The sequence below is a fragment of the Sinocyclocheilus anshuiensis genome, unplaced genomic scaffold (genome assembly GCF_001515605.1).
Source record: "Sinocyclocheilus anshuiensis isolate Anshui unplaced genomic scaffold, SAMN03320099.WGS_v1.1 scaffold50, whole genome shotgun sequence".
NCBI lineage: Eukaryota > Metazoa > Chordata > Actinopteri > Cypriniformes > Cyprinidae > Sinocyclocheilus > Sinocyclocheilus anshuiensis.
Window position 1 is genome coordinate 2,104,744 of NW_015542382.1, and position 16,047 is coordinate 2,120,790.

The window sequence follows — 16,047 nt, forward strand, 5'->3', positions numbered from 1 at the left end:
TTCTAAGAAACTTATATCATTGTATGTCTATAATTGGTTGCATCGTTATTGTAAAATAGTGAATTTTTTATAAATAAAGTTGAATTTCTCTGATTTGAATTACAGAGTTGAATTATACTTTAGAGTTGGTCCAATTAATTTATAACACTGTCTGATGTTTTTATTTTATTTTATTTCATTTTAGGTACAAACCCTCAACCAGATTTCAAAGATATATTTCAAAAATGTTATATAATATTTTATTACAAACAGCAAAGAGGTGAATAACTGAATACATTTGTCAATTAAGTCTTTAAAACTATTGCTAATGTTTTGGTTTCACACCTTTCTCACACACACACAAAAGCTTTTTTTTTTATTTTCTTTACTTTTTCTTTTCTTTTCAAATGCATAGAAGTTAAAAAAAATTGTTGGACCTTTTTGCTCTTTGTAACCTCAGCGTCTTTTGTTGTCATGGTGACGGGATTGTTGACGTGACCTCGATGGAGAATCAACAGGTACGTTCTTTGAGTTTCTAGTGAGTTTTTAAAGTGCGTTTGATTCAGGTAGAGTTTAATAAACAAATAAAAGGACACCTAAACCAAAGTATTTCAAATAAAACTCTTCTTTTAATGGCGACGTTGCGCGGTTTACAGTATCAACGACCTCTGACTTCCGTTACGTTTTGAAAACAAACCGTTCAGGTATTTGCTCTGATATGAATAATTTCATTTATATATCAGCTGTAAAGTTAAGGAGGAGGGATGGGAATTTTAATCATATTGCACATATCCACAAAACTATAAAAAGATTTTAAAAAATGCATTTGAGAGGTAATAAAAATAACATGGACGTTATGTCTGTTAATCAAGGCTTAAGGTTAAAGTGTATGTGAATGCATAAAGTAAAATATTCCATGTAGTCTCTGAGTTAATTTGAGCACATCAAAACTGCATTTATAATAATTCTACAAGAAATTTGAAAAATGTTGTTTACAAGAGTACACGACAAAGTATTGAATGTCACACTGAAGGATACTGCTTGAATGTCACGTCAACTATCCGCTCACAGGTGTGGATTATTTGTTATGATCAAGAATCTCTGTGAAGTCCAGCTGTCATGGAGGTGGTTCATTCTGCCCCTGAGACCTTCTCCAGGAGCCTAAAGAAGAAAAACCTGCTTCCTCTCAGCCAGCTGCTGGAGGACACCAGAACGAGTGGAAATGTCCCCCATCACCTTCTGGAAACTAGTAAAACCACTTTTTCTAATGTTTGTTTCTTAAACATTAGACCTGTAGCTTTCTAACAGGCCACCAACATTACTGGTCTTATGAAACTGATAGACTTTTGCTATTTCACACTGATGTTTAATTTGTCTTTGTATGTTTATCTTTTAGGTGTGTTTGCCAAACTGAAGAGTAATGGTGTAGTTCAGGCCGAACCATTAGAACTGCATTTCAGTGGCTTTGAAGTAGGAAAGGATTATAGGAAGAATCTGGTTGGTTTTTCACTTCTTGCTAAAAAGAAATAGAATTAATTTTTGGTGTGAAAAGTTTTGTGGAATGTTTACATGGCTCATGTCATGGACAATGTGACCCGAAACAAACGAACAAAAAAAAAAATCATTTTTATTATTGCTAAAGATTTCACTGGAGACTCCATTTTCTGAAACACTTGGCCAAATTTCCGCTGATAGTACAATGCGGTCGGAGGGAAAATTCTCATGGGTTGTAACTGAAAGAAACATTACAGAAGAGGAAGAAAATGGGAGGAAGTATGATGTAATGACAAAAGCTGTTGTTGTTTGTTTTTTTCCCAAGAAACTTGTCAATGTCTCCTCGGAGGTGCTCAGTGTCCACATTTTACCCCCTTTGACAAAGCATTTCCAAATTAAGTACACCAAAAAGGTAACCATCAACCTGCTTTCAAATATTACTTTTACAGACCTGCTATAAAAATTGTATATAATATTCCTAATTATTTTAGTTTCGGAACTCGGCAAAGGTGAATTTAATAAAACCTGTAAAAAATGTTTGGGCAAAATATTTTGTTATTTTTTTAATAAATACATTATATTCATCGTAAAGAAAATAAAGGTAATTTTAGGACCATTAAGATGGTAGTCCTGTTTTAAATGCAGTGCCGACTGGTTCCGGGTCTGGCTTACACAGTTACAGTGCACTTCCAGCCAGATGAGTGGCGTTACTTTTCTGATAACATCAGGATTCACTGTAAGGTGAGAACAAGTTTTCGTCTGATGTTTGCACATGCAAATTCTGACAGGACTTAGAACAGCTGTAACTTGTGTGTGTTTGTGTTGTTTTCAGGGTGAGGAGAACTTACTGGTTCCTGTTCATGCATATCCTGTTATCAATGATCTTCACATCCCATCTCACATTAGTCTTCCCCCAGTGCCACTTGGGCAGAGGTATGCAATGATTAACATATTACACAAATAACATGTGTAAAATAACTGTATGTTAACATTTTTGTTATAAAACTTTCTATGATATATGAGTGTATATACACACTACTGTTCAAGAGTTTGGGGTCAGTACGACGTTTTTTGTTTTTTTTTAAGAAATTGATACTTTTAGTTAGCAAGGATGCATTACATTGATAAAAAGTGACCATAAGACTTTTACAATGTTACAAAAAAATATTTTTTTTAATAAATTATGTTCTTTTGAACTTAAGGCTGCAGAAAATTCAGCTTTGCCATCATTGGAATAAATTATGTTTTAAAATACAGTGGGTACGGAAAGTATTCAGACCCCCTTAAATTACAGGTATTTTGAATTCTAATATTATTTCACTATATTACTGTTTTTACTGTATTTTGATCCAATAAATGCAGCCTTGGTGAGCTTAAGGGACATTCAAAAATCACTCACCTCAATTTTTAAATGGTAGTAAACATAATAAATACGATGGAAATGATATGATAAAGAAAGACATGTTTAGTTATTTTTCCCTCTGTTGATATGTAAATGAAAATGTGAAAATATATGACTTTCTTTTGTTTTTATAGTGCCAGTCATGTGATTCCACTTAGCTGCAGTTGTCCAATAGACTTCGAGTTCCAAGTGCACTGCCTTCAGCCCCATAAAGCCTTCACTGTAAAACCACTGTCAGGTAACATTTGACATATCTGCTGTCAGAGAGTAATGTGAACCAGTATAAAGGCATAAGTATTGATATAACTCTAGTTGGTGATCAAATATATACTAGTGCAGTAGATTTTACATACTGTACTGGTTATCCCAATGTTAAACAGGGATTATTCCAGCAAATGGAAAGACTGCGTTAAAAGTGACATTTACACCTCTGCGATACGGTACAGCTGATATCACATTACAGCTGGTCATCTCTCAGTTCAACTCTAAACCCGTCATCTTCACAGTGACAGGTTCTTCATCTCCATACCTGCTGCTCAGGTAATACACAGAAAAAAAAGTTAAAGATTCCAGTGCAATAGCAATGCAATATCCTAAAAACAATATGCTAAAACACTCATAGCACTTTAGCAACCACATAGCAACATCCTTAAAGTAAAATGTAATGTAAATATCTGAGTTTAGATGCTATTGTGCAAAGACTAATGACATTTGTGTTCTCTGTGCCTCAGTAAACCTGATGGAAATATCGAGGATGATGATCATTTTGGTGAAGAGTGGAAGACTTCTGATGGAAAATCTCCGGCTGTTACATCCCATCATAAGCTTAAAACGGCTCCCTCCTTGGAGAAGGTAATCTGAAACTTCTATTACTTCAATTTTGAAAAGATCAGCTTCAATCACAGTGTATTTTTGTGATGGGTTGGTGCTGCTCTAGCTGGAGGACAAGCCAAGCCATGCTGTTTACCAGCAAAAATATTGGTCTTTCTAGCTGAGCAAGACAACCTGCTCCCAGAACAGAAAACACAGTTGTGCTGATTTTTTTCAGCAGGGTCTGAAAAGTTTTAAGCTGTACAAATGCAGGAATTTGAATTAGCTGAGGTCAATTGCATTTCTGCCCATTAAAAAAACAGTAGCTGAGAGGTTTGTGTGAGACTGAATTACAAATTAAATTTTATTGTTTGCACACTGAGCTTCCTGAATTGAATTTGAATTGATACCCTGCCAGTCATCAAATGTGGACAACACATACACAGAATTACACTTATAAACCAGCAAAGCTTTTAGCTGTGGTATTGTTTAAAGTAATTTCTATATTGCAATTTCTATAATACAGTTACAGTAAATCTGATTTAAAAATATATAATGAAATGATGAGTGTTGGTAATAATAATAATAATAATAATAATAATAATAATCCCAGAACAGAAAACACAGTTGTGCTGATTTTTTTCAACATGGTCTGAAAAGTTTTAAGCTGTACAAATGCAGGAATTTGAATTAGCTGAGGTCAATTGCATTTCTGCCCATTAAAAAACAGTAGCTGAGAGGTTTGTGTGAGACTGAATTACAAATTAAATTTTATTGTTTGCACACTGAGCTTCCTGAATTGAATTTGAATTGATACCCTGCCAGTCATCAAATGTGGACAACACATACACAGAATTACACTTATAAACCAGCAAAGCTTTTAGCTGTGGTATTGTTTAAAGTAATTTCTATATTGCAATTTCTATAATACAGTTACAGTAAATCTGATTTAAAAATATATAATGAAATGATGAGTGTTGGTAATAATAATAATAATAATAATAATAATAATAATGTTTGTACATAGAAAAATTAAAGCATTTCTTCTGGTTGAACTATCATGCAGCAATTATAGAGTGATTCATCATGCATACAGTTGCATTTTTCTGTTTTTACTCTAACAGGGCAGCAAGAAGAAGACCAAACCTGATCCTCAACTGCAGGTTTCCACCACAGATGTCACCACTCGTGCAGGACTGGTTAAAATGCTTCTCCAGCCACAAGACAAAATGAGATACAAGGACCTTCGGGAGGGTAAGAACACCATTTCTCATTCAGAGGGCCTCTGAGGTGCATGTTAAGAACTAAAACCCAGGAAATTAAAGTTTGGCAAAGGCTCGGTATCTGCGTGTTGGAATGCTGATGTCTTCACCAGGTTTTTTTTTTAACTGGCATTGGACAGCCAGCTTCAACAAGCTATGTTTTTGCTCCTACAAAAGACAAAGAGTTATGGTGGTCCACCAGCATTAAACCTGCACTTAAAAGCAAAAACTTGCTCGGACCAGCATGGAAATTGTTCCTGATCTAATCTGGTCCTTTCAGCAAACTGGAGCTTAGATAATAATAAATAGTGCTCCATTTTATAGTCTCCAAATTACATGCCCCTTTTGCAAGTTACCCAACCTGAAAATGGTATTTTGCAGTTGTGCTTTTCTTGACTTCTGAGGCCATTCTTTAGCTCACATGTGCCACTTTATTTTGTGCTGCCCTCACCACAGTCATCACTCTGTATGAAATTTTAGTAAAATCTGATGACAGCAGTGGAGTTAAAAAAATAATTAGCCAACTCTCAGCAACATTTCTTACCCAATGTGGTGTGTATGATGTCAAATATGTTATATATCCTGAATAACAAAAACCTTATAGGCTGACTATTATGGCTGAAACACAGAAATCCAATTTTAACGATTTAATCAGATTTTAAACCGTGCATGAACAGATTTGGATTGGATTTGTAAAAAACTTTGTAAAGTTATTTAATGCAAGATACCTGTGTTTTATTTGTTGAAGCCATGTCTTATACCAAGGTTGCAGACCAGACAAGAGAGATGAAAGAAGCCGCATTTTTAAAGAAGGTCCAACAAAAAGAGCAGAAAGCCAAACATATCTGCTGGTGTGTTGCTCCATGTGCTTTATATAACATATGACATATAGATATTCTGAGTTTACCAACAATATTATATGGTGAACTAGAAAACCCTTAAGACTAGTGTGTTTTATCCTTAGGCAAGTTGATCTGGGTGATGAACCATGTTCAACAGACCAGAAACTTAAAATTTTGAAGGAGCAAGATGAGGCTCTTGCTGCATACAAAGTAAGCCAATGTATTGGTTTAATTCAGATTGAACATTTTGTGCCACTTTCCACTGAATGCTCATGCTTTTTATGTGAATTTCAGCTAAAATACAGTGGTGAGTCGGTGGCCTCTTCAAAATCTTCAACTAAACTTTCCTCACGGCGAGTTTTGCGACATGTTGGACAGGTACATGAAAGTGTGACATTGAAATATTTGAATAAATTAGCAACTTTCTTATTGAAGTCATGTTTCTAGCCTGTAACTTTGACGTAGTTTGTGTCCCAGTTTGCCACTTGTCACATACAGTACTGTTTTCATGTAAGCATTAGCATCTAGCTCCAGTCATTATCTTTAAAATTCAGATCTTTTAGACTTATTTAACAGCTCTATGTTATAGCTCCCAGAATGCACTGCTGTTTTCAGCAGCTATGGCACTGGCTGGCTGGAGGTCAGACAGAGAGCGCTCAGAATCTTCCAGCAGGCTGCTCGAAAGGTAACATAACTCATAACGCTGCCTTTGCCTTGTTAATTTAATTTGAATGACATTAAACTGATATTTAACACGTTACTAAGATGCTTGTTTACCACTCACTGTGCTGATTATTAGATTATTACTGTGCATATTAAAATGCTTGACTGTACTAATAAGTATAATAATGTTACATTGTGTTTTGTTTAATTGAGGTTGTTCTTCAATGTCGTATGAACAAGAGACTGGTGTCACTAAGGGAGCTTGTTCGCAACACCAGGAGTCTGCAGGGAGACAAAGAATCAGGCTAGTCTGGATTTTTCTTATAAGAAACTAATACTTGTATTCAGTAAGCACACATTAGATTCAAAAGTGAGAGTATTGACTTTTACATGTTTACAAAAGCAATCTAATTCAAATAAATGCTGTTCTTTTGAAGTTTCTATTCATCAAACAATCCTTACAAAATGTCTTGAAAAATCATGGCTTCCACAAAAAATATTTTCAACATTGATAATATAAGACATTTTTCTTTTGCACCAAATCAGCACCTTAGAAATTTCTGAAGACGGGAGTAATGACTGATGAAATTTTGCTTTGCCATCACAGGAATAAATTACATTTTAAAATATATTCAAATAGAAAACCTTGGTGAGCCTAAGAGACTAATAAATCTTGCCTTCCCCAGACTTTTCAGCTGTAGTTTAGATTGTTATTACATTGTTTAACTAGCCATATCATCTAAATTGATTCTTCTGTTGTTTTGTTGTAGATGGGGATGAGAAGCCATGTCTTTTTACCCTGACACCAGAAAAACTTCTGCCCTTCACCTTCAATACATTTACACCTGATGACCAACCTGATGAACTTGTGAGAGACTGCTTATGGTTATTGTGCAGAGCTTACGTACTGTAACTCTGATATACTTTATAATTGTGGTTTTACAACAAAACTTTTTTCAGTTACTGTAAATAGAATCTAAGAGGTTAATTTTGTTTAAACATTGCCAAAAAGTTTCAGTTCAACATTTGAGATGGGTAATATCAGGGCATATTTCGTGGCGTTGAGAATGAAGTTGTGTTGTGGTTTTCAGGCTGTGAATGCATTGGGGCATGTTCCTGTCAGAATGCCTGAAGCGGATATGAAACTCATGATTCCATTATTCAGTCTAAAGGTACGGGAAGAAAGTGCTTTTTCCCATTCCTTCACCTTCTGATAGGGAAATTTTTGACTCCTAAATTTCCTGAATTACTGTAAGTGGCAGCCTTTGGCTTGAAATATCAAATGTGGTTTTGTAAAATGTCTTAATTTGCAGAATATACGTGAGAGATGTTCTTACGTGTGTGTATGGTTGAGTGGCAAGCCACAAAGAAGAAACAGGAAGTGCCACATGAAAGCCAGTTATTTATCCAAAATGGTGCCGAGTATAGTATAATAGTATTGTTTAAATAATATTTAAAAGCATAGTTCACTCAAAAATGAAAATTCTGTCAATTACGCACTCATTCCAAACCTGTCTGACTTTCTTTTTTCTGTGGAACACAAAAGAAGATATTTTGAAGAATGCTGGTAACCAAACCGTTTTGGTTCCCATTGACTTCCATTGTATGGGCAAAACAAACAAACAAATGAAAAAAAAAGCTGATACATTTCTCCGAATATCTTTTTAATCTTTTTAGGTGAACTATCACCTGTATATTTCATACATTTTTTGAGATCCATTAAAAAGCATGATATTGCCTCTTTAACAGAAGCAAAAATTTATTTCTTTGAGAATTGCACATCTTTCCTGAAGGTCCCCCAGCATTACAAACTGATGGGTTATCAGCCATTATCTGTCTATGATGCAGCCGCAACATTCATTCCTGCTGATGCGAGTAGGACATTACGCGCCAGAGCACAGGTAAACATGCGTTTGTGTTACTTTTACCTATTAAAGTTGTTTTGTTTTTTGTTTTTTTTTTATTTTGGAATTCAAAGTTTGCATCAAAAATAAGTCTGAAAGTCTAATTGTATTTTTATAGGATGAGTTGTTGCCTGTGGTGACATATACAGCTGTAGATCTCAGTGAAGATGAGGAAGATAAGAAACAAGAGGAAGATAATGGATCAGAGCAGGATCTAGGTCCCACACTTAGTTTCAGTGCACCTGAAGCACTCCTCAGACCACCCAACGCCCACCCTCTCCGGATCTTTGTATGTTTGTTGAGTCCATGATCATACCATGATTATGCCCATACTATGAATAAAAAAGGGTTATTGTTGTTAAATAAAATTAACTATAAAAAAACATGTTACTTGAAATATATATATATATATATATATATCAACATTTCTCATTTTCTCATTCCTCATTTAGTTTACCTTGAAGTACTGAAATAAAATAACAAAAATAAAAAAACTTAATAAAGTAACAAAAACACAACAAAATTTCTAAAACTTTAAAGTTAAAATGAAAACAGAAAGATAAAAAATAATAAAAAATTTTAATAATGATAATAATGTGTTAATGATCCTAAAATAACATTGGAACAAAGTATATATAGCCTGTCGGTTCTGTAGTATTTTTTTTTTTTCACGTTAAAAGATTTGAATTATTATTTTATTCAAGACATGTTTGAAAATGGAAAAATTTAAAAATCTTTTTATTTTAATTTAGAATCCTGCACCACATGTTTCTGCCTTCAAAGCAGCTCCGCTTTACCTGGAGTGTGACCTGGACTTTCATTTGTGCCCACTGCCACGATACACCATCCCTAAAGGCGATGTCGTGGGTGTGCATCTCCCTCCAACACAGAAGAAATTTCTAGATAGAAAGGTTTGTTGAGAATTTTTACAGAAAGAGACATTTTGCACATCGCAATTTGAAACAATTTCACAAAAACAACATGTCTATCAGTGTGGCTTTAAAATGAAGTTTTATATCAAAGCTGGCACTATTACTGTCTGAAATCATTAGCATCCAGGCCTGGAATTATTTGTTTTATCATTCCATTAATGTTATGAAGAAAAAAATATTTGTAAATCCTGTATGCATTTACATAAAATATAAATTGCAGGATATAATCAAAGGGATTATGGCATGGAAGAAGTTTCCCTCTGTGGCCTTAAGCACTTTATCCAATATTTCGACTATAAGAGGCGACTGCGCCCCACATGTGTAAGTACTGCACACACACACTCTCTCATTTACCTCTCAGTTACACACTAGGGTTTATTTACACATGCAATAAAACAAGTCCAACTCTTGCAAAACTCTTTTCTATCTAGGTCTGACCCCTTCGATATCATCCTGCTGCCTGTGGAGGCTCCTCCAGCTCTTCAGGATCTGCCCGACAGCATCAGAGATGAGATTCAAGCTGGAGTGTAAATACAGATTAGCCACCAGCTTCAATAACCCCTCTGCCTTTGATTGTTTGTCACAGCATTTACAGATTCATGATGGTTTGATTTCTCTGGCAGGTCCGAGAGCTCAGATCTTCGTCTCACTCCTGAGATGGTTGAGGCAGAGTTCGGCCTGTCTGAGAGAGCTTCAGCTACATCTATTAAAGAGGATGGAGATGAAGACAACGGGTTGGTACAATGGGTTATCAAATCATTGACACTTGCTAATTGACTTGTGTTTATCATGGTTATGTTGAGGTTGATGTATGAATGAATAGAAACCTAAACTTAATCTTTTTGTCTGCAAGTCTCAGAACTCCAGGTGCAACAGTCGCCTCTGCAGAAACAGCCATGAGGTGAGAACCATCACTTCGATCATTTCACATGTTGTAGAAAATAATCCTCATATAGATAAGGTGATTGCTGAAGTATAAGCTATAAAGCAAAAGGGCAGTTTTATGTCTGTTCTGCAGTTCTAACATGTAGGGGAAGTTGATTCCAGCATATTATTTGCCTTGTTGTTCTGGTTGTGAGGTGAGATAAAGTTTCTTCCTCTCTTTTGATCTCAGAGACACACGTGAGCAGCCGTTGGCGTCGACACAGAGCAACAGACTGGGACCAAAAGTGCTGGGCAGATTAAAAGAATTGAAATCTACAGGCAGAGTCAGCTGTGCTTCATCATGTGACAGTAAATAGCACTTTTATCTATGTGTGCCTTCATGCTTTAGTAATTCTTTCATAACTAAGTGTTGTATGTACATATTCTGTTAATAAGCACAATTAGAACAATGCAATGGACAGTGAAATGCAGTGCCAGCTCAGGTAAACCTGCAGACTTTAGCAAAATACAGTGACAAGCCACCAGATGGCATTAAATGTCTGACACATGAAACTCAGCAACTGTACTTTCAGAAACAGATGTCATGATCAATATTTGTATGGGATCTTCCTTTTTTCATAAGTTCTATTAAATATTTTGTTTCTAACACCATTTCCTTTATTATCTATTTGACATTAATTCTTATACATTTTAATATATTTGACACATTTTAATATAATTTTACATCATAATGTTATTTTTTCAATCCTAAAATATTAAGTAAATTGAAAAAAATTATATTCATTGAAACTGAAACATATATTCATTACAAATTAGATGAGCATAATATCAAGTGAAACATTAATTTGGATAAATTTGTACTTTTTTTGCTTTAATAACAGCAGTCCTCAGTTGGGCATGAATTCCAAGTTTGTGCAAAATGTTATTTTAATACATTTTACATAATAATGCTCCTAAAATATGCATTTTTTTCCCCCCAAAAATCAAACTTCTTTTAATTATAGACCCCACTGATTTATTTATTTTTTTTACACATATTTTTACCAACAAGACAACATAATCCAGCATTTTCTTGTGTCATTAGATTCAGTGAGAGGCTGATTGTAAGGAAAACAGTGATGTGGCTTCAAAAATAGAGGCAAAGGAGGGATACTAGCTTTCATTTTACACGGTCTGCTGTGCACTCAAGCAAATGTCAGCCCGAGTCTATTCTGTCTGACAGTCTCTCATCCACAACAGTTTTGCTGCACTGCTCTCACCTTCACATTTACCTCACAATAGCAAACCGCTGCGTGATTCCTGTCCCTGGGGAAAGAGGGAGAAAAGGCAGCCTAATTAGCACCCTGTGTTGCACAAAGTTCATGGTAGGTTGACACCTGATAGCTGTCATGTCATTTGCATTACAAGCTTGTAATAATAATAGTGATAAATCTCAGCTGCTTTCCATAACTGACTCTCAAATCTCTGGATCTGGAAAAACAAACATCTAGATTACATTGCATTACAAATCTATAATTAAATCCATGAAAATTTTTTAAATAAGCCTGATTGAATGACTCAATATGTGACCAATATTTTCTTGTAATCGGTGAGTAGTTCAAAACTAAACTTGAATATAACTTAATAAAAGTAAAAAGGCTTGAAGATGTGAAACTATACTTAGATGCTGATACCTAATTTCTTGTTGCGTCAGTCTCTCTGTGTTCCTCTCAGGAGTCAAACCTGCAATGTTAGCATATCCAACACAGCTCCTTAACTACCCTTTAATGCTTAGTAGGTCTAATTGTTGGGCTACCGGCCCCGTGGAGAACCCACACTGAAGTCATAGATTGTCACATTAGGGGCAAGTCTGAACAGGATCTTGCCCACAAAGACTGCACAGTATGGATGACTTGTAGATCTTTTTCCCCACAAATCAATCCACAGCGGACACAATGTTAGGAACATTTCTAAAATATTTTTTATTTAATCCAGCACATATACAAGCTGAATGAAAATAAAATATACATACAAGAACCGAACATGATGGACTAAAATGGGGGGCCCTCCATTTTATTCTCATGTTAAAAATAAACTTAAAGATAAACCCTTCATTTTATCACATTACAAGATGTTCTGCTAATGTATTCATGCTCGCTCAATGAAAGCAAAGCTTTGATATCGCAGATAATATTGATTTTTGATATTGCAGACAAAGCTTAGGAGCAATTCCTGAGAACTTCTTCAAAAATTGCAACAAAACTGAAGGATATTGTGTGTATTTACCAATGCTGGTTCAAAATCACTTGCAGCATGACATCTCACAGAGAGTATAGCTGCACAATAACCCTCCTAAAATTCAGTTTAGGAATCACACTACCTGAAATTCAGACACTGCAATATTTAATAGCGACAGCATCAGGAACCAAAATGCTCAAAAACAGAAGGATGTTCTTGGTGCACTGTTGTCCGAAATGACTTCAAGACAACCCTACATTAGTGAGGCTGAAACTGTCTGATCTTTCATTGTTTACATGCCTTCACAAATTAGATTTAAGTCTTGTGAAATGCCAAGTCTCTGACTGAATCATCTATAAATAGTGCATGCTGTGCTGTACTACTTTGAGATCAAGCAATTCCTCTCAAATGATGCCAGATTCCTCTATATGAGTAAATGTGTAATCAGTAATCCTGAGACATAGTGTGAAGTCAGTCTATTTTGGCGTAGAATTATTTGTCCTCCTTATCCTCCACGACCTCGGACAAATCCTCCTGCCTAAGAGTCTTCACTCGGGCCTCCATGTTGGCGATCCTCTGTTTGATCTTGTTCTGACTGGATGTCCAATCTGCCATAAGACGAGCGAATTTGATTTGCATCACATCTAGATTGGTCTCCAAGACAGTGACCTTTTCCTCCAGATCCTTCGCGTCTGCACCAGCATTGGCTGCAGCCTCGTCAATGAGATTGTCTTTCATCAGAATAGCCCTACCTTTCTCCTCTAGTGCCTTTTTGGCTTCTGGGTACTCGGTTAATGCCTCCATTAGGTCATCTTTCGAGAGCGCGAACAGATCGGAGTATCCCACGCTACGTATGTTAGCAGTCCTGCGGTTACCGGCTTTACTTCCTTTGATGCCGAGGATGCTGATCTCACCGAAGTAAGCGCCATCGCTGAGCACCACAAACTGTGTGACGCCATCATCCGCCACCACGGCTAGTTTGCCTTCTTTGATAATGTACATCTCCCGCCCAATGTCTCCCTTCTTGCAAATGTAGTCACCTGGACTGAAAACCTGTGGTTGAAGTTTAAGGACGAGCTCAACAAGAAGACCTGCTTCGCAGTCCTGGAAGATACGCACCTTCCGAAGGGTTTCCAGATGCACATTGATGGCGATCTCCGCCTTGAGCTTGTCTGGGAGGTTCTTGAGTACTTCCTTTTCGTCGCAGGTCTTCTGTTCGGTCCAAAGGTAGTCGAACCACTTCACGACACGGGCCTCCAGATCTTTGGTGACCTTTCGGAACTGCATGTACTGCTTGATGGAGTCAATCTTGGCCTGGAAATCCGCGCGGGACGCATTCATGTTGGAAATCATGGCACCGACGTTACCAACGATGGTGGCAAAAATGAGCACACCAATGAGAAAATCAGAAACGACAAATAAATACTCAACGTCTCGGACAGGCGGTGGCGTTTCTCCGATGGTGGTGAGCGTGAGAGTGGACCAGTACAAGCAGTAGATGTACTTCCTGGCAAGGCGGCCGAACTCGGGGTCACTGATGTTGGGATAAACCCAAGTGTCTGAGCCAAAACCGATTGTTTTTGAGATGGCGAAAAAGATGCAGCCGTTCCAGTGGATGATGATAAGGATGTACAGGACGAGATTGCTGATTCGGAAGATGTTGGGGAAGTTGGTTCTGGTTTCAGTGCGGTCAAAGAACTCAAAAAGACGAGACATTTTGAAAAGCCGGTTGAATCTTAGTTCGGGATTGTTGTAACCCACTTTTAGCATTAATATGTCTGTTGGTATCATGGAGACCACATCAAATCTGAATTGCGGCGACTTTTTGTAGCGTTCCCAAAGCTTCTTAGATTCTCTCACTAGCAAGCCTTGCTCCAAGAAACCTGTCAAAACAATTTCAATGTCATGTACCGTGTTTACAACCATTTTTTTCCCTGTATAGCAGTGATTTCAGAAGTTAAGTTCTGTATTCTAGTAATATACGTTCTTCAATAAAACCAATAGCTATTATAAAAAGAATTTACATCTTGATTTTATATATTAACTGTAACATTTTAATTTAGAAATTGTTTAATATAATATTCATGATTTATTCATTTAAATTCTTTTAAATCACCCCTTGGAAATTTGCTGAGGCCCCCTGGTTGAGAACCACTGAGGGAGTGTAGTTCATTTACTGGTGTAGTTAAATATGACTAAGTGAACACAAACAGTGACTAATAATCTCACCTGTTCTTGATCTCACAAATGTGTCAGTATAGTAGATGACATCGGATGAATAGTCCAAAACTATCCATAAGATGGTGTAATCATCTTGCAGTTCATTAAAACAGGCTCTGTTTTTAAAAAAAGTTCAATTAGCACTGTCACCAAACATTAACACCAGATCATTTATTTTAAGTACAAAATATGATGATATATATTTCTGCATATAGTTTTCTTGCTTGTTTGATAATTAGCTGTAATATTCTTCTTATTTTAAATAGTAAGTAATGTTTAGAATTAATAATTAATTGCTAATTAATTAATAATTGTAATATTATAACATTAAAATATCCCCAAAGCATTAATATAATGTAATAATTAGCATACAATATAATGGATACAATAATATATTATTTTAAATTTAAATGTAAAAAACCTAATATATAAATTTACCTGGTAACAAGCATCATTAGGTTGTAGAAGACAGGTATTGCTACAATGGTCAACCAGTGATAGTACATATCTGTCGCTGGATCTATAATCCAAACGTGTTTTCTAAAATAAAATAAAAAAAACGTACACACATTTACTAAGTTCTGGACTGAACACATTTAAATTTGCATTTAAATTGAGTAAAAATACTCACGGTTTCTCCTCTTCCTTCTTTTTATCATCTTTTTTCTCTTCTTTTTTCTCATCCTTCTTTTCGTCTTTCTTCTCTTTCTTTTCATCTTTCTTCTCATCCTTTTTTGGTTCTTCTTTCTTATCATCTTTCTTTATCTCCCTGTCATCCTTTTTGCTGCATTAAAATGATAGTTGTTTTAGGAGGTAGCAAATCGCAGAATGTACCTATAACATGTAATAATATTTAACTTTCTCACATACTCATCTGTATTGTTGCAGTTGTTCATATTCAGTGTTGCAAGAGGCCAGTGATTTGCATTGTTGTTGAAACTGTAAAGACAATGAGATTGTTTTATTCCTGTAATTTGATTAGAGATAAAAATATGAAATACTAAAATAAATGTTGTAAAAACATGGCCACTTTTGGCTTAATATCAGGTGTAGATGAAATATGGGATTTTTCCTCCCACATTTTCTGCACTAAATTTAGGAGGAAATGTATATTGGATTAACAATAGGATTTAAATTGATCTGCTAAATGGATTCAACAGTGTTGAATGGAGCTGACAGTACTACATTAGCATTATCAAATTAACCTAAATATTGAATAAATGAACAAGGAAGAACTTGTGAATTATGTATTTTCAAATTCCGTGGAGCTATTATTCTGTGGGCCCGCACAATGTGGGACTTCATATAATGCATTACAGTGTGTTAATTTCAAGCAGGTAAGTAGCAGGACGAAGAAATGAGTGTACGGCAGACAGCAGGGGAGTATAAGGTCACTGCCAGCACATCCTCTGTTGTTGTCTTGAGAAATACACTTTA

At 35.8% G+C, this 16,047-nt stretch overlaps 2 protein-coding genes across 6 annotated transcripts in view; one reads left to right on the plus strand and one right to left on the minus strand.

Annotated features, from left to right (window-relative positions):
* Positions 1-468: 468 nt before the first annotated feature.
* On the plus strand, positions 469-10,818 carry cfap221 (cilia and flagella associated protein 221). Of its 2 annotated transcripts, XM_016491880.1 has the most exons (25): positions 469-497; positions 1,076-1,228; positions 1,376-1,476; positions 1,799-1,885; positions 2,119-2,214; positions 2,306-2,406; positions 3,010-3,113; positions 3,256-3,415; positions 3,607-3,727; positions 4,810-4,939; positions 5,696-5,798; positions 5,912-5,999; positions 6,084-6,167; positions 6,379-6,474; positions 6,666-6,756; positions 7,223-7,320; positions 7,544-7,624; positions 8,246-8,353; positions 8,475-8,645; positions 9,109-9,267; positions 9,509-9,609; positions 9,720-9,815; positions 9,912-10,022; positions 10,142-10,189; positions 10,403-10,818. In XM_016491880.1, exons 2-25 carry the CDS (start codon positions 1,099-1,101, stop codon positions 10,527-10,529), a joined length of 2,592 nt encoding a protein of 863 aa, XP_016347366.1. In that variant the 5' UTR covers positions 469-497; positions 1,076-1,098; the 3' UTR covers positions 10,530-10,818. The 2 variants fall into 2 exon arrangements, with proteins under 2 accessions (XP_016347366.1, XP_016347365.1); XM_016491879.1 differs by lacking the exon at positions 469-497 and having other exon boundaries at positions 1,051-1,228.
* A 1,351-nt stretch (positions 10,819-12,169) lies between these two features.
* The window catches only part of LOC107692626 (cyclic nucleotide-gated channel cone photoreceptor subunit alpha), a 7,927-nt gene continuing 4,049 nt past the window's right edge, over positions 12,170-16,047 (minus strand). For all 4 annotated transcript variants that reach the window (XM_016491780.1, XM_016491782.1, XM_016491779.1 and 1 more), the window contains 5 exons: positions 15,481-15,549; positions 15,242-15,394; positions 15,049-15,150; positions 14,620-14,726; positions 12,170-14,273 (listed from right to left, as the gene is read on the minus strand). In XM_016491780.1, coding sequence (XP_016347266.1) covers positions 12,883-14,273; positions 14,620-14,726; positions 15,049-15,150; positions 15,242-15,394; positions 15,481-15,549 — 1,822 coding nt within the window. In that variant the 3' untranslated portion in view covers positions 12,170-12,882. The remainder of the gene's footprint in view (positions 14,274-14,619; positions 14,727-15,048; positions 15,151-15,241; positions 15,395-15,480; positions 15,550-16,047) is intronic.

Bases quoted from the DNA above. Each gene is read 5' to 3' on its own strand.
- cfap221 (XM_016491880.1), top strand. From the start codon at position 1,099: ATGGAGGTGGTTCATTCTGCCCCTGAGACCTTCTCCAGGAGCCTAAAG. The intron at 6,757-7,222 runs GCTAGTCTGGAT...GTTTTGTTGTAG, and splicing joins GCAGGGAGACAAAGAATCAG to ATGGGGATGAGAAGCCATGT. The intron at 8,354-8,474 runs GTAAACATGCGT...GTATTTTTATAG, and splicing joins CATTACGCGCCAGAGCACAG to GATGAGTTGTTGCCTGTGGT.